The following is a 26,163-nucleotide window of genomic DNA, read 5'->3' as shown; positions in this document are numbered from 1 at the left end:
TTAAACATGAGTGTGACCTCGTGTCACATTGCTGGAAATGCAGCATCTGATTTGTTCTGACAGGTATGCTACACTGTTATCAAATTTGTAAGTGATTAGTGTGATATAGAGACTGGGTGGCCATCAGCCATTATGTGTGTGTCAGGCCGTAGGCCTATCTCAGCTTCCATTTTATATTAGCCCATTCAGGCCTTAAGTAGTGAGAATGCAGTATAAGTTTCCAGTTTCCCCTCCCCCCTCCCTCCTCCTCCACCCATTACTCACTCCTGCCTGTTGATATTTGCATTTAGAAGGCCATTGCCTGACATTCCCCTGGACAAGAGCTGTGATATGTGCAAGTAACCCCTGTCCGTTCTTTTCTCCACTTGTTTGTTTGGTGTAGAATTAGCATGAGGAAACACCATTGTGTGTCCATGTACTTGGTAATGAAGTCTTAGGAAAATGATTCACCCAGTAGTTGGATTGTCGCAGACACTGTGGAACCAAAATTCAGATTAGGGAAAAATCGTTTAATAAAGATTATTGGTTGTGTGAAAGTCCAAGCCTGATATAAATTATTTTTTCAAAACCGGGTGGGCCAGCTGAACAAAATGCCCTAAACACACACACACACACACACATATATATATATATATATATGTGCAGTGCTAGTTTTTTTTTCTTACTAAATATGCAATTTATTAGTCAGGCCTTGTCCATTTTAAAACGAGCCATAACTCTAAAAATTGTGTTCATAATTCATAGTCCAGGTTCCAGTTTACCAGCAGAATACAAGCTGGTGGTGGCAGAGTAGCATGTGGGTATTCGTGGGTGCGGAAGCCATTAGACCATATCAGGTGGTGATTTGAGCTTTTGTTTTGCATGCATGCAGAAGCTCAGGAAAGCTAGGTACAAATCAGCCTGTATTCTAATGACTACGTGCTTACAACCCTGCTAGAGTGATTGATCAAGGTGCTCAGATGAGTCGATCCGTGACAATTAGGTCATATAACAATGTGAGAAAACCTGGAAGTTTCTTCATAACTTCTAAAAGGACCTCCTAGGTGCCACCGAAAAACAAATAAATAATTTTTTCATGTTACCTGGAATATAGTCTTTATTCTGGGAATTTTTGTGCCACTGATTCTGAAAATGTCATCCTTTTGTTCTAGGAGCTATAGCTTTTGAGATATTCCTGATGTCATTAGCTATTTTGTTATATTTACTTTATGTTCCCGCCAACATTTGCTTACTTTTAGTACATATGATACATATTGCCACCACTGCACATCAAATTTGGTTGTAAAGAGAAATGATGTAATGATGAAAGATTGAAGAGAAATGGAACATGTTTCAGCTGCAAATATAGAAAATTTCATGCGATGAGCATGGAGAAGCTAAAATCAAGCAAATTCGATGGACCACAAATTCGGAAAATCATGAAAGACTAGAGTTTCCAAGATTCAGTGGACAACTTTTAGGCACGTGCATGGTCATTGTTTTGTATGGTTATAAAGCATTTCCTTGGGAACTATAAGGCCACAAAATACGGTGAACTTGTGGACAATACACTCACTTCTGTTTCTGAACACTTGGTTGTAACATGAGCATCAAATTGCAAGACCTGTACAGTCATCTTGGATCGATTTCCAAATTGTCTTGGTGATGTAAGTGAAGAACAGGGTGAGCGATTTCACCAGGAAATAAGAACCGTGAAAGAACAGTATTGTGGACGATGGGATACACATATGATGGCAATCTACTGTTGAAACATCCAGCGCAAATGTCCAGGAATATCACACTGCAGGAAATCACAAAACTGTAGTTTCAACGACATGTGTCAATGAAGAAACTTTTGTTTTATTTGTGTTCTAGGCTTCTTGGGATTTATCTTTGTACCTTCAGCTTTTAATTGGCAGTCATTACCTGTATAATATGAGTTTCGTGTGCTGCAGAATGTTATGGCAGCAGAAAAGCAGTCCTAAGCTCTTGCTCACGACCTGAAGGTTGCGGGTTCAATCCCCGCTTGGGTCAGGTAGCTGACTCAAGGTTGAACCAGCCTTCCATTCTTCCGAGGTCGGTAAAATGAGTCCCCAGATATGGAGAAAAACTAATGTCATTTTCAGAATCTATGACCTCAAAATACCCCAATAAAGTTCTAACATCTAAGTCACCAAAAATTGTGTTCCCCAGTGTAATTGTTCAGATTCTTGCTAGATTGCGAGAATCCGTACGATAATCATTCCATGTAAAAGCACCTTTGGATTGCTCCATTTTCCCATTCTAAGAGGATTTACACTAATAATGATCCATGAAAAACGTGCTCACTTGATTTTAAACCACACTTCTGGGTCACACGTTTAATTTACACACAGAGCATCTCCAATCACGAGGGCCAGTGTCTCTTATAAAATGGAAATTCCATATATAAATCTCATCATAATGCATTATTGAAATGAGTTGACACTTTCTGTTTAAATAAAATGTTTATTCCAATCATTGCCCAAGTTTCTCCAACGTATGCATTCACTTTAGTGACATTATTAATATTAGTACCTTAGTTCAATACATAATTTACATCTTTTGGTAGGCATAGGATACAAAGATTATACGATTATTGTATAACTAATTCCTGTTCAGTAGTCCCTATTTATTATGACACAGGGCAGTGAAGAAATTGACAATCATGGGCAAAATGCAGTATAACTTGTATAGAACACAAATAACTTAACACATCTATTGATTACAGTATTTAGCACATTTGTTCAGCCCATACAGTAGTAATCAGTTTCTCCATCACTTTATTTGTAGTAGAAAATGCATAGCACCTCATAATCACAACTGACCAGGATATAGAAGCACAAGGTATTTGCAAAGATAAACTATTTATAATGATGTCAGTACTAATAGAACAAAGCAGTTTGCGCAATTCTGGATGTCCCAATATCTTAGAGGTAGCTGCCCCTTCATTTCATAAACTAATGGTAGCTTGAAAATCAACGGGAAAAAAGGTGTAACAAATAAGCTGACTTGTGGCTGCAACTTATGTCCCATTTCTCAGTTTTAGAAGACCGTGTCAGTTTCTCTATGCCATTGCACAGAGCTGCTTAGTGGTGTGCTGGTGGCAAAGATCTGACTGTGCTATGGAGTCGATGAAATGGCCTCTAGCTTTATGTGGATGAGGAGAATTTTTCATAGTTGCATAGCTGGAATCAGTCTGCCTTAATTCTTTTGTCCGCAGCTTCCATTGCTGAAAAAAAAGAGAAAGACACCTTGTTGCTGCTTACATCATGGCAATATAACATTAATAATAATAGATTCAACACACTTCAAACTTGGAAAATAATAGCTGAAGTGAAAGAAAAAGTGATGAGGTATCATCTTGCAAGTACACTATACCACACACAGGGGTGGACAAAAAATGGAAACACCATGTGAATTGCATTGGGTTTTAATCCATAGCACTGAGCTGCACCCCTGCTAGGCTGAGAGCTTTCCCGTCAAATTCATGTTTACTTCACCTCTTGCCCTGCTCTGGGTGGTTTTAGGAGCCAGCTGGTAACAGCAACTGAGTGTCTCAAACTCCTGACCAATTGAGCCTTGTTGCTTGGACAGATGTTCATTTTTACCCAACAGCATCTGTGTCATATTATCTCCACTTAAAATTGGTCTCTACATGTCTTATTGAAATATAATTTATAATCCCATGTAAATTAAGGCCTGCATTTCGTATGGCATTTCCATATTTTTGTCCTGTGATTGGTTTATCCAGCACTGGATTGATTGGCTAGGTAGTGGTGGAAGAACCAATCAACAGCCACTGCATTGTAGAGGCGAGATTTATGAATTGGTTGAGACATGGCCAATCACAGCCATCGCATTGGTTCATCCAGCACTGCATTGATTGGCTGAGCAGCGGTCAAAGAACCAATCACAGCCATCGCTTCCTGGAGGTGAGATTTATGAATGCCGTAACCAGAAAGTAATGTTGTATGAGCAGCTGAGGACTGCGGGAACCGCACTGTACTGCGCTGAACCTCTAGAGATCAGCAGGAGGGACCTGGACCGAGACTGCTAGGTAATATATTCTTTTGTTTTATGTAGTGCATCTAGGGCTTATTTTGGGGGTAGGTCTTATTTTCAGGGAAACGGGGTAAAACATTTACGCATAAACTGCCTTTCTGTTTTCCATAAAGTGAAATCTACACCAGTTATGAGCAGGTGTAAATTTGTGCTATAATTTTAAGTTAGGTTCTGGACAAAATTAGTATAGCAAATCTGTCAGGCTGCTGGAGGTAACACCCTCCTTCTGCTAAGACCCTTTAACTTTTTCTTAAAAAGTAGTAAGCGCAGACTAAAATTGATGAAAAGTTGGCATTTTTTTGCAGAATATTCTGTATTTGTTTTTCTATTTTTATTTGTCCTCACCTTCCTACAAAGAGCCCCCTACCGCTGCCATGTGCTTCATGCTGCAGCTGCTATTGATTGTGACATGTTGGGGTTAAATTGCAGGGATCTAAGATTTCTCCTCTCCTGGTAGTTAAAGAAGAAGCCTGGCTGTCAGTAGCCAGCCAAGCCATCGCATTAATAAGGTGGTATGTGCAGGTTTCAAGTCCATTAGTTAGGTCAGTAAAAAGGCACATTGGCGGTCACTAAGGAGCTAAAGTTCAATTTAAATTTTGTGGCATTTATTGATAAAACTGTATGCAGGCGCACATTTCTTTTACGCCTTGTTTAATTTTGCATTTTGAAGTGAACATAGAAATCATTCAGTCTATCATATGTATGACTGAGTAAAATCTGTGTTTTCAATCACTAAGTGCCTCATTTATTTGTCATCCATTCAAGCTTCATTCATACCAACATTTAGCAGACACTATAAAGGCAATGATGCTGTGGCTGTTTGCACATTCAGCCATGCGTCCCAAATTTTAAGAAACTCTCTGGTGTCCCTCTAGCAGAGTACGTTAATTTGTATATAGGTAATTCTGTATCAGCATCAACCTTTCCAGTGTAGTGTGCGAAGAATATGGGCAGGGGTGGGCTGAGTTGGGGGGCATGGTGGCTCCAAGCAGATGCTTGGGGCTGCTCAGCTTTTTTTTTCTGCAGAGCAGCCCTAAGGCCGGCTGCTTCCCCTGCTGTTCTCCTGCCTGGCACTACAATCATTTTCCTCTCAGCGGCCACGGCTAAAGTCACTACCGCAATCAGCCCTGCAGACTATAGTAGCGCATAGACCATGGCAGATGTCTTTCCAATGTGCCGCTTGTACCAGGGCAGAAGAGCACTTGGCTGACCTCTATCTATCTATCTAGTTCCTAGGGCACCATTACTATTATATTAAAATTAAAGGCACTTTTGGGGCGCCGTTACAATTAAGAGGGCACTTATAATATGGAGGACACTAACTTTCTAAGCAAAAACTATTGATGGCCTACTCTCAGGATAGGTCATTAATAGTTAAGTGCCGTGGATCTGCCACTTAGGAACCCAAGCGATGAGCTGATCGTCCATCCCGCTGACAGTGCAGCAATCGCGGACATTGTCATAGGGGACAGGAGTGGAAGTTGCACAGCTGGCTTTACTTTCATTGAATTCAATTGGAGCTGAAACCGGGTATTAGAGTTCCGGCACTTCCATTTTCGACAGCGGAGTTGGATGCAGAAGTGTAATAGATGCTTCAGCTTCCATTGATTTCAATAGTAGTGAACCCAGCTAGGCCAGTTCCACTGCGGGTCAGGTGATCAGCTCATTGTAGTGGATCCCAAGCGGCTCCCCAGAGTTAAACTATTAATAGCCTATCCTGGGGATAGCTCATCAATAGTATTTGCCAGGAAAATCCCTTTACGGGGGCACTGTAAAAAATATTAAAGGTGTTTTCAGAGACTTTAAGCATTTTTCATCTCTTTAAAACTGTTTTCTGGAACTTTATAGATACGTATAGGCTTAAAATGGTATAAAATTTTAAAAAAAAAGAACAACATGATAGCTCAGCCAATCACAGGCTTCAGTGGTCACTCTTTCATGACCGCTCAGCCTGTGATTGGCTGAGCAGTCATGTGCACAATGTATGGCACATAGAGATGAGCGAGCGTACTCGGAAAAGCACTACTCGCTCGAGTAATTTGCTTTATCCGAGTATCGCTGTGCTCGTCCCTGAAGATTCGGGTGCCGGCACGGAGCGGGGAGCTGCAGGGGAGAGCGGGGAGGAACGGAGGGGAGATCTTTCTCTCCCTCTCTCCCGCCCGCTCTCCCCTGCTCCCCGCTGCGACTCACCTGTCAGCTGCGGCGGCCCCCGAATCTTCAGGGACGAGCACAGCGATACTCGGATAAAGCAAATTACTCGAGCGAGTAGTGCTTTTCCGAGTACGCTCGCTCATCTCTAATGGCACATAATCACCTGGTGGCATCTTCTGGGTTCTGAGCGGTGGTAACAGGTATCCAGCGCTGCACAGGGAGCCACTGCAGCAGGAAAGTATTAATTTATTATTTTATACCGTTTTAAGTGTATAATTTTTTATGTCCCAGAAAACCCTAATTACTTCAGAAGGGTTTTGATCCAGGGATTATTCTGATTGTCATATTGGAGTCGGGAAGGAATTTTTTCCCCTCGTGTTTTTTTGCCTTCCTCTGGATCAACATCGGGGGGTGCGGGGGGGAATAGCCTGAACTGGATAGACATATGTCTTTTATCGACCTAACATACTATGTTACATAAATACTATAAAAGGGGTTCTAATACTATTAAGGGGACACAAGTTCATTAGCCACCGTGGATGGCCGTGGTCTGGCTGTGTGCAGCCAGCTATACTGTGTTTAGGAGGTAGATGCAATACTAGAACCAAGCTCATAACAAAAATACAGCACCAGAACCAACCCCAGCGCATAAATACAGCACTAGAAGCAAGTTTATGCTGCTTTTTTAACTTTTTTTTTGTATTTTATCCATTTAAAAAGGGTTTTTTTGTGAGTTAAACATTTATATTTTTAAGCTGATTTTTTTAAAATTAAACTTCATTGAACATTTTTGACATTATTCTTTAGTCCATCAAGAGGACTTGAAGATGCAATCATTCGATTGTTAGGATAGTACACTAAATTACGTACATACTATGCCTATTTTTTTATACAAATGGGAAAGTACTTAAAAGTGTTTTATTTTTAATGTGTTTTTCATTTTTTATGTCCCTGTAGAACCATAAAAGCGCTGATTACTATGATAATGCAACTCATCGGTCCTCCACAATGTAACCACGGTGAACCGATGACTTGCATTATCATAGCAACGGCCGATGACGTCAAAGAGAGACAGAGCTTCCTCTGTGAACCTTTTACAAGCCATGATGTTCATTGATTGCCAGTGAGGCTGCATTGTATGTTAGTGGCTGTAATACAAAGAGGAGACCTCCAGACAATCACGTAAAGGGGGAAGGGCTAGTTTGCTGGAGTTGCCCTTTAACACTGTTGCATACAACTGCTGCTGTGTGATGCTTGACATTAAGTAGAAGTAAATATTGCAACTACAACAACTTCTTACAAGAGTTGGCATGCTTTAACAACTAGGATTTCAGCTCATGCTATGGAGAATAAGTTTCTTGTATGGAATGATACATTTATTTCTGTGATGCCCATCTTGTTGCCTTCTGATCAGCTTGAAGGATGTATTACATTTTTTAAGTTTGCTTAGTCTGGCCTTCTACTTGTCTGTCTGGCAGAGGCAGCATTTCTCAAATAAAGAAAACACTTGATGACTGTACTTTCTGGTAAAATCATTTAAGTATTTCTTCTGGGAACAGCTACATTCTTGAAACACGTTTTCCACAAAAGCACAATACCCCATGTCTGTAAATTGAATTAATCATAAGAGGCTAACAACAAAATAAAATCCTTCTCATCACCCAATCATGTGTTAATCTGTTGGGAAAGCATTATTTCAGGTCAACAAAGGTCTATCTAATAGGGTTTGGAAGTATCATCTGTGACCTGGAGTCCAGCACTGTGTTACTTTATATATAATTTATGCTAAAGAGCGCCTGCAGAAGGCGATGCTATATGTATAGATAACAGAGAAAAAATAGCCTATGAATGATCCATCAATGATAGTGCCTGCTGTAAACTGCAAGCGATGTGAACCATCTACTTATGAAAGTTTAAATCTGATCATAAATTATGAGATAAATCACTGCCATCGTACATCTGAGGCTTTATTCACACGAGCCTTTTATCGCAGTAGTTTAGCCCCGATAAAATGCTGGACGAAAATTGTGACCATTTGATACATTGGATTCTAATGCTTCCATTTAGATGGGCGATTTTCCCGGTGCGCAAAAGCGCCCATCTAGAAAAGATAGCGCATACGGTGTGCATTCCGACCGGTCCCATAGACTCCTATGGGAGCTGCCAGAAAAGGGAGATGGGAGGGAGTTTAGCAGCAGCTCTGCTAAACTTCCTCTGCCTTCCCTACCCTTCTCCGTTCCTTGCCAGCTGCCTGCAAAGGGAGGAGGTGAGAATTTAGCATGCTAGCTCCTGTGCCCTGCCATTGCTGTGAGCCAGCAAGGGGCGGAGAGGGGGGGAAGGAGGAGGGAGTTTAGCAGAGCTAAACTCTCTCTCCCCGCCCGATAGTATTCCGGGCTGCGGCGTATACTCGCCGGACCTAGGCCGTCTGAACAGGTACTTCAATGGGAGATGCAGCCTCTCGTTCATGCTATTTTCAACTATAATGCGGCCAGCCGAAAATCGCAGCGCCCATGTGAAAGAGCCCTGAGACAAACTGTATCAAAGTACTGCAAGGTTCTTGGAATTAAATCTTTTGTTGTTTATTACAGCAGGCACATCCGCAGGTAATGTGAGGCTTCAGCAGGTAACATTGCCTTTTTCAAAACACAGCATTGTCTGCCGAAACATTGCATTACCTGTGAAAGATTAAATTCCACTGACCCTGCAATGCTCTGGTCATTTAAATACAGTCTGTGATTTAAGGATTAGAGATTCAGGGATCACTTACACAGCAGCGGTGGCAAATCAAGGTCCTGTGTCCTCTTGGTTTATACATCTCAGACATCTATAGTATCTGTTCTCTGCACCTTCTCTGCTGGGCAGTGTTTGATCCCTCCCTTTGCTATAGGATTACAGAGTTTGCAAAGTGAGTTCTTAACATTTTGGGTCCTCAGTTGCATGGAATAGCTCCTCATAGAGGTACTGTGCCTTTAACCCTTTGCAATCCAATTTTGGATTCAGGGTTTCCTAGGTGGCTTTCTCTTTCTGCCATTATACAATGGTGCCATCTGCTGGCTAGAGCCAGTACTGCGGTATGTGACATACTGGAGAGGCCCCCGACAACAGAGCGGCCAGTAATCTGCAGGAAGAATACCTTGCCGGACGTCTTCCGACATCGGAGCTGTACAGCCTTCAATCAGAATGTCTTCAGACGTCAGACAGTGGATTGGAAAAGGTTAACTGGGGAAGAGGGCACTAGCACAAACTTCCTAAGTGCTTTGTAAGGCCAGTCTCACACTATTAGATCTAAATTGCAAAAAGCGCAATCGGTGCCCACACAGATTTTCTGTGGGAAAACAAGGGCATTGAAAGCCATGCATTTCAAATTTTCCTTCACACTCGCGAATAAGAACTGTGTATTCCACGAGTGTAAGAAAAATCACAGCGTGCTCTATTTTACCGCGGAACGCACGCAGATGGCCTGTATTGATGTCAATGGAGGCGTCTGACCCGCAGCCCATATTCAGATGACATTGCATATGTGCTGTGGGTACCTGCATCATCGCTAAATGACAGCATGGGAAATATAAACAAAAAAAGAAAAAAATGGACTGCGTATGATCGCCCGTATGCCTCCGCGGTGATCTGCAATACAGGTAAGTGAGGTACACAGGGTCACCGGCCTAAAAGTGATCGATGTAAATTGTTTTAAATACATTGTTATTGCAATTTTGCAGATGTTAGTGAAATGAATATGACTCTGTGTTCTATCGCAAGGCCATAGCTGCAGTAGATGTGGCATTTAGACTGTCCAGCAGGTCAAACTGACATGTTCCTAGATTTTCACATATGTTCCCAACTTATTGTTTAGATTTACTGTTCAAAGAAGTTAATCATGTATGATTGTTTCTGCGCCTGCATGCATTTGCCTGGCATCTTAGATGTTAAATTCCTTATCTTGCATATTCATATTAGACTTCATTCACAAGAGCACATAAACAGCAAAGTTTTTACGGCCGACCTATATACGTGACCATCTGAGGCATTGGTTTCCAATGCATTCATTCACATGGGCGAATATACATTGGACTGGCAAAAATGGACCATATGCGACCGAAATACGCCTGGCATATATACAGTGCCTAAAAAGATAGTTCTGGAACTATCTTTTGCCCGATATACAGTGGAGGCTCCTATGGGAGCTGGAAAAAAATGGAGGGTGAGGCATTTTCGCAGTGTCCTACACTGCGAAAAGCTTACAGGTGCCTCTATATTGGCATTGGATTTTTGCAGAGCGAGGGTTTTCCCAGGGTGTGACGTATTTTTTCGCTAAAAATGTCAATCCTGGCCGTGTGAAAGGGCGAGAAAACGCTGTCCGTGATCGCGGAAAAATAACTGTTAATGCAATCTTACAGAGTGGGCAAGAGAACGTGAAAACGTATAGGCTTGTGTGAAAGAGCCCTCATGTTTTTGTTTCTTTGACCAATGGTAATAAATGAATTATAATAGATTTTAATTATTGTAATTGGAGCATGTGCTCCTATAAAAACTGCTGCCTGTCAATCAATAAACAGATACATTTGGATCACATTTTTGACTGTGTGGTTTAGTGTTAATCTCCCAGGCTCGGCTTATCCTAAAGAATTTGGACCCCAAAAGCATATCATATAGCAAATAGTTTTGTTTGCACTAACACAGAAGTTTGTAGAGGCAATTAGAACGTTGAACTGTTTATAAACAGAACTATATTTGACCTATCTGAGTTGCTGAACAAAGAAAAATCTAGGGGTTAGTGTAAATCTTAATATGCTGATAAATATACACTTGCTAATAACATTAATACATTTATGCCTCATATATTATCTTTTAAGATAAGTTAATGACAGAAATGTTATACATGTTGCCAATCAGTGATAGGATAGTTATCAGGTGTTGTCAGACGCTAACTGGCTATTATTTCTCTTGTACCTTTAAAAATAAAAATAAGGAAGTTCTTTTCAGAACTCCGAATTGTGATCCAAGTGCATGTGTGTTGTATCCAGAGTCTTTCTCCAGTGCACTGCTCAGCAAAATTAGACATACCTGGTTGATAAGGCTACAATACTCTTTGATAATTTTCCAAATAGAACCAAATACTCTATCACCCCTGTAGTGACAGAATAGAAAATGCACTTAGCATTCTACTAGTACTTTAGCATAGAGAGAAGGGTGTGGCTATTAAATTCCAGCTGCACCCTTCCTCAACCCATGCCCTGAATTTTCTGTCAGGGAGGAGACGTTGTTGGAGCCTGTGGAGGTGATTAAACCACTGGATACCAGGTATTAACCTGCTCACCATCCTAGACTACTTGGGTACACAGACATTAACCTCTTCACTGCCCTAGATCACCTAGTGTGTTGGCATTTACTCATGTAATACTCTTAGAACCAAGACTTTAATGACATTAACAGTAAATCCAAGCTATTGTACAGATTTTTCATTTTCCTTGCGCACAATTATAGACTGTATGTAGGTATTTGCTTCACAACTTACATTTATCTAAGTCCCAAATGTAACTGTTTAGCTTTTCACCCAGAACATAGTAGATGTTAATGATAGCAGTGACTAGAAGGAAGAAGACTATTTTGGCTAGAGGACTGATGTATTCCAGAAGAGGGTACACCCATACTCCTGTCACATGATGAACCCAGCACACCCTGAAAGAAAGCAGAAAGGAACAAAGAAGTTACTTGTTGAAGCTCCAGCATATCTTAATTCCAGAAAATACATCTCCAGCACTTCCTAGATTTTAAGTGCAGTGAAAAAGACTAATAAAACTAACAAACGCTGGGAATCTGGAGAATGTTAATGTGCTAAGCCAGTACTTTGTAGGAAATCTAGGGACACATCAACCACACCATTCTGTGCAGTAGCTATGTAGGAAAACTAATATGTATTTAATAGTGAAAGCATTTCAGACCAGATGTGACACAGGCACACAGGCCAGCTGAGACAGATGGATTAAACAAGCCACTCTGGGCATTTATACAGGCATGCCATGATGTCTGCATAGACTGTACTGTACGCTGATTAATACAACAGACCTTTTATACATGGGAACAAGGTAAAATACCAAAGCAGAATCATCATAACAGTGTATTAGAATTACATTACATTTAAAACGGACTTCAAAAAGCTCATTTAAATCACTATTTTATCCACAAGATTCAGCATATGTGCCCAAGTCCTAGAGTATTGTAAGCACTTCTATAAAACCATTTTAGGACCTAAAAGGTTGGAAATACAGTATTTAATTGGCAAGTCAAATGGTTTTGTTTAAAAACATCATAGAGGAAATACAAATTGAAAGGATTGTACGTTTGCATAAATTCATAGTGTAGAATTAATATTCACAGAGAAATGGTATACCGAAATGTAACTTTTATTATGGTTAAACGAAAGAAAAAAAAGAGAGTCTCCACATAAGGGTGTACTAATGAGATAGGGGACCTCATTCTCATAGGCAGATATAAAACTATAATACTCATGGCCTGTGCAAAGCAGCCACTACTCCAGCCATTGTTTCACAAGCTATGGAGCTAGCCTTTTTGGAAAAATCATCCTAGAAAACTCTCTCTATGTGTTTCCCCATCCTGGTTCCTAGCTACCTCCTCAGGGGCATCAATAATCTAGCATAAGAAGATAACATAAACTGTCAGCCTTAATGGTAGACTGGATGTCAGATAGTAGTGTAACATATATAATACATTTGGTTTTCTCCCCATTTATTAGCAAGGAATACGGTATATGTACAGTCACCATTCGCTTTTGTATGATAAAAACCTAGCTACAACATATTACACAAATTTTCACAAATTGTCAGTATTTGGCAGAGTTATTTACAGCTGTTTTAAAATGGCATCTGTGGCGGCCAATGTAAATGTATTCTGTAATGTTTCTCTTTTCATATCTGGAATACCACTGAGTTCCGAAGGCCAACACCCCCCTCGTCCCCCATGAAGTTGGGTACGATATGTAGCATATGTTACGCAGTGTTATGTGGTTCAGGTGAGATGAAATAAGTATGTATCACATCTGATGCAGCATGAATTAGCCATGACAAACTAGCCAATGTCAACAATTGCCAAGTTGGAAAGAAAATTACACCTTAACATGGCCATCCACTTAATCCAATAGTAGGAGCAGCATCCGAGGTGTAACAAAGCAGTCCATATAATCAAGATAACTTTAATATCAAATGGAAATTTTCTTTTATTCCATGGTCAAGACAGTTGTCGCTAGTCTCGTAGGATGTTTAGATCTCGCGCATGCGCAGTGCGTAGGGACACCAACCATTGAGTAATGGCGGATGTGATCTTAATGTGGAGTACTATAATGTATAGAACCATCTATTTCCGGAGTGCCATTCATGTGCCACCCTATGGCATGTAAACAAAGGTAATTAACACATGAGAGAGGGAGGTTTTATTTAATTGGGGATATGTTGATTGGTGGTTGTTTTGTATTTAAACATGAGCAAGGATGGTGTATGTTAAATCAGCTTGAGAAAGACCCAGAGGGTGGGTCGAAACGTCGCTGTCTCTACCATGGAATAAAAGAAAATTTCCATTTGATATTAAAGTTATCTTGATTATACTGACTGCTTTGTTACACTTCGGATGCTGCTCCTACTATTGGATTAAGTGGACACTGCTGGGATATGGGTCTAGTCCTGTCCTGAAGCTTGCATCACTTCACTCCACCCACAGATTGGGGAATTGGTGAGTGCCGCTGGCTGCTTTTTCTTATTATATTGAAAATTAATCAGTCCTCCGATTGCTGTGGAAGAGCACTGAAAGTACTGATCACATTAAATGCAAGCCGGTGTGGGACCCTATGGCGTGGACTGCAGAGTCGGGAGGAGAGACACAGGTGAGTATATGAGTTTTTTATATACATGTTAAGCATTGCTAGAGGAGACATTATTATTACAAAACGGGTCCAGGAGGGGCATTATTACTAATAGATGGCCAGAAGGGTCATTATTATTAATCAGGGGGCAGGGGGCATTATTACTAAAAGGGGAACAGGATAGGCATTATTATTAGACAGGGGTCAGGGGGCATTATTACTAAACAAGGGCCAGAAGTGGTATTTTTAGTAAAAAGGGATCATGAGGGGCATTATTACCAAAAGGGGACTAGAAGGGGCACTATCACTAAAAGGGGCATTATTGTTACTAAACACAGGCCAGGAGAGGCATTATTATTACTAAGTAGGGACAAGAGGGGAATTATTACACTGCTATGCAATTAGCGACTGGTTAACAGACTAGTGTGCTAACGCAGTACGCTTTGGCGCTGCTAGATCTGTACTTAGAAGAGCATTAATAGTGAGTGGAGGCATAAAAAGGGGCACCATTACTGTGTAGTAGCACTTACGGTGTGAGATCTATAGTGATCAAAGGAGATACAATTACTTTTACTGCCTGCGGCACCATGGATGGGGAGCTTGTGTAGAGGTGTGTAAAATGAAGCAGGTGGCTGGAAAATTGAGGAGTCAAAGATGTCTGTGTGTCAAATTCTGTAGAGACAAGTTGAGACTGGGAGAAGTCATGATGGGCTGGATGGAGAAGGAACTGAAAGTGAACGACCCGAGCCAGAGGGGACTTCATCAGTGATTGCTGGAGGTAACTGTACTGTAATCAAAATATGATCTGTAGAGTGCCTGTGTACTGGTATCTACCACTGTATTGGGGTAAAATTGTATACTTTGTATACTTTTTTTCAGTAACACTATGGGGTATTATTTGGTTAGAGTCTGTGAGTATTATTTTTCTGGCATATATTGTTATTATAGGTAATATCAATCTTTGTATCGGTGTTTATTCTCTAATAGTATTGTGGTATTATTCAGTCACTATGTCATGGTAATAGGTGATCATGGTATGCGGTATCATTTAAGCCTCATGTAGTGTTTTTTCTAAATAATGTTGATCTCTGTAATGTTCTTTATTCAGTAAGAATATGGTGGTATTATTCCATCACTATGTGATGGTAATATGTTATCATGGTGTGGTTGTATTATTTGGGTCTTATACACTGATATTACTGGTAATGTTGCTCTTAGTATAGTAGGCTTTATATAATGGAGGTAATTATACGGCATGACAATTGCAGTGACATTGTGTATGTATATGTTTTTCACTTTTACAAAATGAAACTAACAATAGTTTTACTTATTTTAACTGTGCATTTTTAATAAACCTTATTAATATTTATTCAGTTATTTAGTCCCATTAGGGATGTTAGAGTGCGATCATTTGATTTCTTTTATAACACTCAACATAGCAAAGGATTATATACTGTCAGTCTAAAATCGCGAAAAAAATAGGTGGCACCTTAAAGGGGTTGTCCCGCGGCAGCAAGTGGGTCTATACACTTCTGTATGGCCATATTAATGCACTTTGTAATGTACATTGTGCATTAATTATGAGCCATACAGAAGTTATCAAAAGTTTTATACTTACCTGCTCCGTTGCTGGCGTCCTCGTCTCCATGGTGCCGACTAATTTTCGGCCTCCGATGGCCAAATTAGCCGCGCTTGCGCAGTCCGGGTCTTCTCCTGTCTTCAATGGGGCCGCTCGTGCAGAATGCCGGCTCCGTGTAGCTCCGCCCCGTCACGTGCCGATTCCAGCCAATCAGGAGGCTGGAATCGGCAATGGACCGCACAGAAGAGCTGCGGTCCACGGAGGAAGAGGATCCCGGCGGCCATCTTCACCGGTAAGTATAGAAGTCACTGGAGCGCGGGGATTAAGGTAAGCGCTGAGTGGTTTTTTTTTTACGTCCCTGCATCGGGGTTGTCTCGCGCCGAACGGGGGGGGGGGGGGGGGGTGTTTGAAAAAAAAAAAAACCCGTTTCGGCGCGGGACAACCCCTTTAATGTATACCTCCAGTCCTAACAGGTTTTGTGCTGCAGTGAAAATCTGCTGCAGCGAGCTATGCATGCCACGTAGGCTTCTCCCCTCCCACAATCAACATAGCTGTAGCTGACAGTTTGCTGGCTCTTGCCTAGTTGTGTTGGTCCCACTTGCTGTTGGTTTGAGCCTAGCTACAATATGGGGCTACTTCGTAATTTTTTGCAGTGCCACTTTAGATTCCCAATTCACCCCTGTATGTGGCGCATTTGCTACAAATCTTCTTTTGGATACCACATGTGTGGAGGAATGTATCAGATCTGATAACAAAACAAGACAGTCAGGTCCAAAAAATGATCAAATAAATGGATTTTGTAATGATTTTTGTTCCAAATTCCCCTTCTGAGCTCACTGGTTGTGTCTAACTGTGCTTCTTCAGATTTATAATGTTCTGTATTAATAATTTGGACAATCGTTTTCCCAGATATGTCCCATTCTCACAATGTTGTATATCTGATACAAAGAATAAAAAATAAAATTTTGACCTTAAAGGGGTTCTGTCATGAGAAAAAAAATAATCAATACTTACCTATTTGTCCCCAGGCAGCCTATTTACCAGATCTTCTCCTCGTCGATCTTCTCCAGGCTCTTGCAGTCCCCCGGGTCGTGTCACCTCCAGACAGACAGACTCTATTCTTCCTGTGACGTAATGTACATTCGCAGGCATTCTGCTTCCTGCAGGTACGTGTACCCGGTCACTAGTGATGTAGCATTCACTGCCTAGCAGGGAATGCCGAACCCTATACTGGGCCATTGCCAAGACTAATGATTGGGAATTGAAAACCAAGCCAGAATCCATACACATACAGCTGTTTCGGGGTTTTCTCCCCTCATCAGTGTGCAGTAGGATTCTGGCTTGGCTAGTGAGAGGCCTATGATGTAGGTCAGCAAAAGTATCATCTCTCCTTAAGGAGAGCACCTAGAAGGTGAAACAGCTGTCTGTGTATGGATTCAGGCTTGGTTTTCAATTCCCAGTCATTGTTATAAAGACCTGTATAAGGGACCAGACACTGATTTGCAGGAAGGTTGCCATCTAATGACAGAGAATAATTCCGTTTGTTTCTGTTTGGGGTTTCCATCAGCAAATGTAACTCAACGTCTAGACAGAATCCCACTGCGTAGTGAAAAAACGCCATGTGAACACTCCCTAATCTTTCTGCAGCGCAGGACTTGCAGTTTCCACAGTGAATCACTTGAAAGACCACTATAGGCAACTATGAAATTGTTAACTCGGTCAGTGAGAATAAACCGTAGGGGAGTTAGGAACCTTTTACTCGGGCTGATAAATCGTTCAAATTCCTGCATCCAGCGGGAATCTGAATAATTATCGTTCATTGTAAATGCATGCCTCGACTAAACGACGAATGAGAATATGTTTGTATCTCGTTTGTCATTCCGTTTCTGCATACAGAAAACTGAATGATGGATCAGCTGTGTAAACTGGTAGTTGTTCATTTATGAACAACTGCCTGCTTACTGTTAATTGGATGCCGGCTGGATGATTCGTGGCCCGATCCACCTCCATTCACTAGCAATGATTGTTCCTGTGTAAATGGAATAAATGTAGAAAAACCGTGGTTGTAGGCGCAATCCTTTTTCTTAAAGAGGCACGAGACATATTTCTAAGCTTGACTCCTCTGTTTTTATTAAGAATTAATCCAGCATACAATAGACGCGTTTCGGGGCCGTTGTGCCCCTTCCTCAGTATTTTAGCTGGGAACACACAGCCAGCACTGGTGTGTTCTCTTAACAGAGGAGTGGAGCATTCTTGTGTAAAAGCACAAGAGCGATAATCGCTGGGATGACACGCTGGGCTTCTTTGTCCGACAGGTCTTCCCGTGTAGAAGAACCCCTAGCAGAGGGAGATGAAGTGAACCAGATGAGAGGATCCTGTAATCAGTGTTGTGAAGTTCAACAGGCAGAGGGAGGAGGGAAACATCCTGACCGGCAGCACAGCGCTCAAGAGCTACATACTGATAGTAAGGAGTCTTCTCACAACCCTGTCACAATGAGAGCACAGCCTCAGGAACACAGCACTAATGTTGCTCTGAAATGGCGGAAGAGGACTTGTAGCTCCACAGCCAACTGTAATTATGAAAGGCAGCTGGTAAATCATTCATTGTGTAGTCAGCCCTGATGTTTAGCCCATGCAATTGTCTGGAAGACTCAGCCACTCAGTGTGCGCACTTTAGCCAATACTTGCACGTGATTGGCTTGTTCTTCCAGCCAATCAGCTGTGCTGAAAAACAGAACTGACTGGGGGTCCTATATCACTACTCGAGCAGCGGCCCAGGGGGCACATGCCCTCTTGTCCCCCTGCCCAGTCCTCCCTTGCATGGCAGCTATGCGTTTCTGAAAGGATCACTACACAACAAACTTTCCAAAAGTACTTTAAAGATTAAAATATTGTAGGAATTCAGTATCAAAAATGACCATCAGGGAGCTTGTTGACAGGTTTTACGAGGAAAGCTTTGGCAGAAAAGGGGTTTCTGTTGCTATTTACCCGACGCCTGGGTGGCTGTGGCTGCAGAACAGAAAAGTCCCTGAGAGGTCCATTGCAGACCAAGTGTTGGTACCTGAGAGGTCCATTTGGAGAATAAGCTCTTGTTGCCGGTCTGAAGACTATAGGTCTGATAGGGGTAGACGGCTCCTAGATTGACATCACAGATGGGTATGCAATTAAGGGACTATGATAGTTAGGGAGAAGACCTGTGTTAATTAGTAGCCAAACTGCTAGGTTTTGTGTTTAGTGCATGTACACTGTAATGCTAAACAACAGTGTTAAGACTGATATTTTATGTGGTAATCTCAATGATCACATAGAGAGAAGAGCCACAACAACACTAGAGTCTGGACATTAAGCCTTTCTTCCATAGACCACCAGGAGCCCTTGATTTGACCCTTTCACTATCCTAGAACACCAGAGACTTAGACATTAACCCTTTTCGAGTTACTGGCATTAACCTCTTCTCTGCCCCAAGCCATCAGGGATTTTATCATTAACCCCTTCACTGGCCTAAACCTCCAGGGATAGTGTTGTTAATTTCTTCACTGCCTTAGAATAACAGGGATGCTGACATAAATCCCTTACCTACCTAGACCACCAATGATTATACATGTTTTATATGTCCTAGATCAGTAGGTGGCGAACCTATAGCACGCATACCAGAGACAGCATGCAGAGCCCTCTCTGCTGGCATGTGCGCTGGCGGTAATGAATACCGTCCGGGGTGCCGCAGCTCCACGGTCGGTATTCACTCAGCAGCGCTGCTAGCGGTACTGATCCCAGGCGCACACTGTGAAGTCATCGTGCACCCTGGATCCTCCTCCCCTGACATCTCCTTCTTAGTTCCGCAAGAGCAGAGGGGAGGAAGCGTCCAAATGCACACACTGACATCTGCAGCTGCGCTGAGCAGAGGAGCATCAGCGCTTCTATGAAGTGGAGGAGGATGTGGTAAGTATATGGGTCTCAGGGGGGCACTATTACTACTGGGGCTGATATAGGGGATACTGTTAGCAATAGTGTCCCTTATATCGTCCCCAGTAGTATTAGCATTACCACTGGGGCCGCTGTGGGGGTCACTATTACTGCAGGGGCGATGGTTGGTGTCACTATTAGCGCTGGGGCTTCTGTGGGGGACATTGTGATTACTGGGTCCCCTGTGAGGATCACTATTACTACTGGGGCTACTGTGGGGGTAACTATTACAGCTGGGGCTACTGTGGGGGACACTATTACTACTGGAGCTGCTGTGGGGGGTCACTATTACTACAGTCTGTTTTTCAATGGAATTGTACAGATAACAGGTCACATTGAAGGTGCAAATAAATCAGATATATTTTAGCATGAAAAAACATGGCATTGTAACATGGTGTGTAGACTTTTTATATCAATTATACCACCAAGAATAGGGAGATTAAGCCCTAAACCCTAAGGATGTTACTATAAACCTATTAACTACATAATTATTTGGTGCTACACTGCAATATTTATTTGAAGATGCTTTGCATCATCCAACTGAGGCCTCTCTCACACAAGCATACGGTGACTGAATATTACGTGTGCAGTTTTTGTACATGTAATACACAGTACCAGTCTCCCATAGACTCCCATGATACTGCTCACACGAGCCGTGTGAAATACGTGCTTGAAAAAAATCACAACATATTCTATCATGGCGCATATTAACCCCTTAGTGACAGCCCCACAGTTTTTTTTACGTCCTAGCTAAGTGGACTTTAATCCTCATGGACGTAAAAACATTCTTTCCCTGAGGATTAAAGACACGTGGGCTGTGGACGTGACAGCTCCATGCTGTTGGTTCCCGGGGGTAGCCGACAACCTGGAGCTGTCATGGGGGGCCGTGGGAAACCACTCCCCTCCCGTTTATAGCGCTGATCACATTAAAGTAAGTAAAAAGTGAAAAAAGTTAGAGTTTCAGCTCCCCTCATGGATTGCATCCATGAGGGGCGCTAAAACTATTCACCCCTGTTTTCTGCGATCTGGTCCGAAAAAAAAATAGTGACGCATGCGCAGAAGACTGGATCATCGCAGGACATTTGAAATCTCCTGCCTACAGGCTACTGAAGGTAGCCGGTAAACAGGAGATGTCAACGAGGGCCACGGTGACCGGTCCCCGGGTCAGTGATCGACGCTATTCAATGGATAAGGGTGATCACGGAAAAGTTCAAAAAATTAAGATAAAGTTAGACTTTCACCTCCCTTCTTGGATCTGATCCATGAGGGAAGGTGAAAATACTCACCCCTGTTCTCCGCGATGTCCTGCAGCGATATGGTCCTTCCAGGATCTTACGTTGCCTTCTGGGCATAGACGGGGTCGCGCCCTGGGAGATTTAAAATTCCTCTGTTCCCAGCCAGCATGTGCAGCCTGGAGCAGAGAGATGTCACCAGGGACCGCTCTATGCGGTTCTCCATCACATGATCACTGTTATGCAATGATAACAGTGATTATGCAAAGTAAAAAAAAGTGTAAAAAATAAAAAGTTTAAAAAACTTAAGTTTCATATCCCCTCATGGATCATGTCCTTGAGGGAGGATGAAATTACATGCCTAAGGCCCCCGGATTTGTCTGTGGACCTTACCCTAGATTCTGCGCACACACCCGTCGCTAAAATGGCAGACACATGCTCAAAAGCCGCTGATTGCCCAGGGTAATTTAAAGTCGCCCTACTCCTGGCTATCAAACGTAGCCAAGAACCCGGAGATTTCACGGGATGCTGAGGTACGCGGTCCCTGGTCACTTATTCGACGCTATCCAATGGATAATGGCGATCACGTAAAAGTAAAAAAAAAGTTTAAATTTTGCCTCCCATCACGAATCCGATCCATGAGGGGAGGTAAAATTACTTACCTAAGGCCTCTGGCGATGTCCCCCTACGGGATCTTTATCCGCGGATCTCTCCCGAACTTCGGCGCATGCGCCCATTAGCTAAATATCGAGGGCAAGCGCAGAAGCTGGGGGGGGGGGGCATAAATTAAAAATCTCCTTGCTCCTGGCTACTAAGGGTAGCCGAGAGCCTGGAGCACTGACCGAGGGCTGCAGTGAGCGGTCCCCAGTCACGTGATCGCTGTTATCCAATGGATAATGATGTAAAAGTTAAAAACAGTTAAACTTCAATGCTGCTTTTTGGTTTGGGCCCCGCCCCATTGTGCAGCCAGGCATAAGATTAGGGCCACAATGGGTATATTTCTGAACACGGGATAAACAGGTGTATCCATTTAGGGGTGAAAGTCTTCATTCATAAGTATGCTGTACCAGAGAAAAAAAAACTTTGCACATATTTAAGATATTACAGTTGAAAATGTGAAAAAGTAAAATTTTTCCAAAATTTTCCCAATTTTGGAACTTTTAATAAATATACACAAATTCTATTGGCCTATTTTTACCATCTAAATGAAGTACAAATGTGGTGAAAAAACAATGTCAGAATCACTTGGATATGCAAAACCTTTACGGAGTTATGCAATGTTAAATGACACAGGTCAGATTTCCAAAATTGGGCTCCGCCACTATGGCACAAACAGGCTTTGTCACTAAGGGGTTAAGTGCATATCCCAATTTTAGAGGGAGCAGTTCCCAAATCCATAACTACTCTGCTGACTAGCTAAAATCAGTGGTGTATCTTGAAGATGCTGGGCCACAATGCAAAATCTGTCACAGGGCGCCCAAATATAATGCTTCAATAATAGCGGCCTCCTTACATGGTGAATAGAGACCTTGTGGGTCCCCTAAGCGCCAGGGCCCGGATGCAACCGCATCTTCTGAACCTATTATAGCTATGTCCCTGGCTACAGTACAAAGGCTTAGAAGGAACATAGAGTACAGACGGGCTGATGTCACTGTGTAAGTAAATTACTGTGCTTTAAGCAGAGAGGGTTCGTCTCTAGCCCTTTAAACTCGGCAGGCAGTTAAGAATGTTTTTACCATTGGAATCTTTATTCATGTTTTACTTTAGACCAATGTATTAAAGTAACACATTTGAAAACATACAAAAATCTGAAAAATAATCCGACAAGAATGATTAATGCAGCTTATTCCATAAATCCATCCATGTTAGTACTTGCATTACATAATGCATCTGTCAGCCAGAATTAGGGTATTTCACTCAGCACATCAAAATCTCAGGCAAAAGAGATTGTGGCTTGGTTTTGAGAATTATATAGCCTCTGTTATTCTTATGTTTTCATGTATGCTCTTTAGTGCTGTGGGATTACATTTTGTGGCTTTTGTACATAATGGTCACGTTGTAAAAGTTGGAAGATTTTTTTAAATGATATTAGTGGTAGCAGATGGAATATTTTCTTAATAAAGACACATGGCTGTGGATTTTAATGGCACTGAATGTTTCCAGTCCTGGGATTTAGGTATACAGTAATATGTCTTAAGACTTTCTTTTTGCATTGGCAGACTATTTATAAAGAGTGTGGAATAGATTACTTATTCTATGTAACATTATTTTTCCACACCCCAATGGTGAATGGTTATTTATGTTTTTACATCAAGATAGTACAGTATATACCGTGTGTTATTATCTATCTATCTAGCTTGAATAGGCTCACAGTGTGAGCATTGAAAGGTTGCATTTAGCAAATACGCTAATTATTTTACTATACTTGAATGTGCCGCCTGGTTTGGGAGTATCTATCTAGTTATCTATTGTCCAAAATCTTGATACTTTGGTATGTGTATATGTATTGGTACAAGAACAAAACAAAAACAGCTCAATCTTCCAATTGACTCTTGGACTCTAGAAATCGCTTAAAATTTTGGACTCCTCAAAGTATTCACCCTTTCCTAATATGATAGCCTTGTATCCCATCCTGCGTTTGTATGATAGCCTTGCATACTCTCGGCATGCGGTGGATAAACGTTTTTCGGTTAGGCTGTGTCTCCATTCTTGGTGGAGAATCTCCAAGAGATGTTTCTGACTAGTAATTTGTTGTTTGAAACATGGGGTGTTTATATACACACACCAGGCCATACCATTAAAACCTAATATTCTATAGGTCCCCCTTGTGCCATCAAAACAACTCTGACCTGGCAAGTATTGGAATCAACAAGACCTCTGAAAGTGTCCGGATATCATGATATTAGCAGCAGACCCGTTAAGTCCTGCAAGGTGGGGTCTCAAAGTCAACACTTTGAAATCTTTGTCCTATTCCTCAAACTATTCCTATAAAATCTGCAGTACAATATCCTGCTGAAAGAGACCACTGTAATTAGGAATTGCCATTGGGTGTACTTGGTCTACATCAATGTTTTGGTACAGTAGATAGTAGATAAGTAACATCCGTATGAATACCTGGTCCCAAGGTTTTTCATCAGAACATTGTTCAGAGTATCTACCAGCCTTTCTTTCCATAGTGCATCCTGGTGCTGTGATTGCCCAGGTAAGCACGCGTATGCCCCCAGTCCATATGATATAAAAGAAAACGTAATGCATCAGACCGGGCCAGCGTTTTACATTGTTCTATAAGTACTCATGCTAATCCTAGTCCACTGCCAAAATCAGTACAAAGGACATGTCAGTGTCAGAAATGGACCATGGAGCAATGGAGGAAGGTGGCCTGGTCTAATAAATCCCATTTTCTTTTAGAACACGTGAACAGCCGGGTGTGTGTACATTACTCAGGTAAGAAATAGTACCAGAATACACTGTTGGCTGAGACTGTGTGATGGTCTTGATTATGTTCTGTTTGCTACTGGCATTCATGTATATGTTACTTCGATACATGCCACCTACTTAAACATTGTTGCAGACCAAGTAGACCCCTTCATGGCAACAGTATTCTCTGATGGCAGTGACCTCTTTCAGCTGAATAATGCAACCTGGTGTGAAAGTTGTTTAGGAATGAAACTTCCTAAAGAGTTCAAGGTATTGACTTGACTATCAAACTCCTCAGATCTCAGTCTGATCATCTATGGGCCATAATGGAAAACAAGCCCGGTCCAGAGGCCCCATCTCCAACTTACAAGACTTAAAGGGTTTGTCCTATGAATAAAAGATATCTGCTACTTGCAGGATAGGGTATAAATATCAGATTAGTTGGGATATGACTTCTGGGATCCCCATCAAGAGAAGTAAGGTCCCAAAGGTTTACGAATGAATGTAGCATTGGTCACGCATGAGCACCACTGCTCCATTCATTTTAATGGGACTGCTGCAGAAAGCTTAGCCCTTGAAATTGGCTATATACTGCAGTTCCTTTGACATGAATGGAGCTGCAATGCACGTGTAACGAATACTCCATTCATTCAGGAACATTTGAGACCCCTGTTCTTATGGTCAGTAAGAGTCCCAATGGTTGGATCCTCACCGATCAGATGGTTATCCGCTATCCTGTGGATACAGGATAACTTCTATTTGAAGGACAACCCCTTTAAAGGATCTGCTCTTGAGGTACTGTCATATACCGCATGATACTTTTAGAGTCTTGTGGAGGGCATGAGGGGATGTATACCATATTAGGCAAGTGATTTTAATGTTATGACTGATCAGAGGAGATATATTGCAATAACTTAGGAATAAATTGCCATCTCAAATATTGAAAATTGTATAATGAGCAAAGAAGAAATGAGAACGATGAAGAAAATAACATTCAAATTTAATGGTTATAATACAGTGTGTTTTAGGCCGCATACACACGGCAGGTCCAGATTTCGACAGTGGAATTCGGTCGTGACCGCGGTCGGTGACACTGCGTACCTGTCTTCTTCTTTCTTTTTCTTTACTGCAGATGGTCCAGCAGTCGCGCCTTTCACATGCACAGTAAAGAATTTCCCACACCATCGCTAGGCGATGACGTGGGTACCCGCAGCCAATCCGGAATTAACATTCTGGATAGGCTACTGGTCAGATGGCTTCCATTAACTTCAATGGAAGCCGTCCGTGCAGAGCTCGCACAGAAATAGAGCATGCTGTGATTTTTCATCCGTGAGCGGAAACCGCAGTTGGTTTCCGCTTGTGTGCATGAAGAATCACTTTTGCATTGCATGCTATTGGCGGTATTTGCTGCGGAATCCAGAGGCGGATGCCTGCAATTCAATTCTGCCCGTGTGCATTCACCCTTACTTAATACATTTATGATGATGATAATATTTAATGTCGTTAAATGAAATAGATTTATTTCACATTTCTATTTGTAACATTTTTTGATTTACAAAAAGGAAGCACAATACTTAAAGTCAGAAAGTGAGTTTATTTTAACCACATTGCTCAGACTTTTGGTATTTTATGTTATTGTGGGTTTGAATGTTTAATGTCTGAGTTTTATGTAACATGATACATGAAGATCCTAAAACAGAATTGTCAAATTTATGACAGAACACTGGAGTTCTACTTAAAAGAGTAATTCTAGTTTTAAAGCTTGAACACTTATTGTGTTTCAGTCTGGATATTCATGTGTAAGCATTTGTGAATTGACTGCATATTGGGAAAAATATATAAGAAAACCTGGATAGAGCTTTAATATATCAGGATTACCTCTATGCCCC

General features: G+C 41.7%; 1 protein-coding gene across 2 annotated transcripts in view; it reads right to left on the bottom strand.

Annotated features, from left to right (window-relative positions):
- Positions 1-2,455: 2,455 nt before the first annotated feature.
- Positions 2,456-26,163, bottom strand: part of AIG1 (androgen induced 1) — a 216,415-nt gene continuing 192,707 nt past the window's right edge. For both annotated transcript variants that reach the window (XM_066605462.1, XM_066605461.1), the window contains exons 5-6: positions 11,726-11,889; positions 2,456-3,229 (exon numbers count right to left, since the gene is read on the bottom strand). In XM_066605462.1, the coding sequence (XP_066461559.1) occupies positions 3,192-3,229; positions 11,726-11,889 (202 nt within the window). In that variant the 3' untranslated portion in view covers positions 2,456-3,191. The remainder of the gene's footprint in view (positions 3,230-11,725; positions 11,890-26,163) is intronic.

The sequence above is a fragment of the Eleutherodactylus coqui genome, chromosome 1, assembly GCF_035609145.1.
Source record: "Eleutherodactylus coqui strain aEleCoq1 chromosome 1, aEleCoq1.hap1, whole genome shotgun sequence".
Taxonomy (NCBI): domain Eukaryota; kingdom Metazoa; phylum Chordata; class Amphibia; order Anura; family Eleutherodactylidae; genus Eleutherodactylus; species Eleutherodactylus coqui.
Note: the sequence above shows the minus strand (reverse complement) of the source record. Positions and strands in the feature narration are given on the sequence as shown.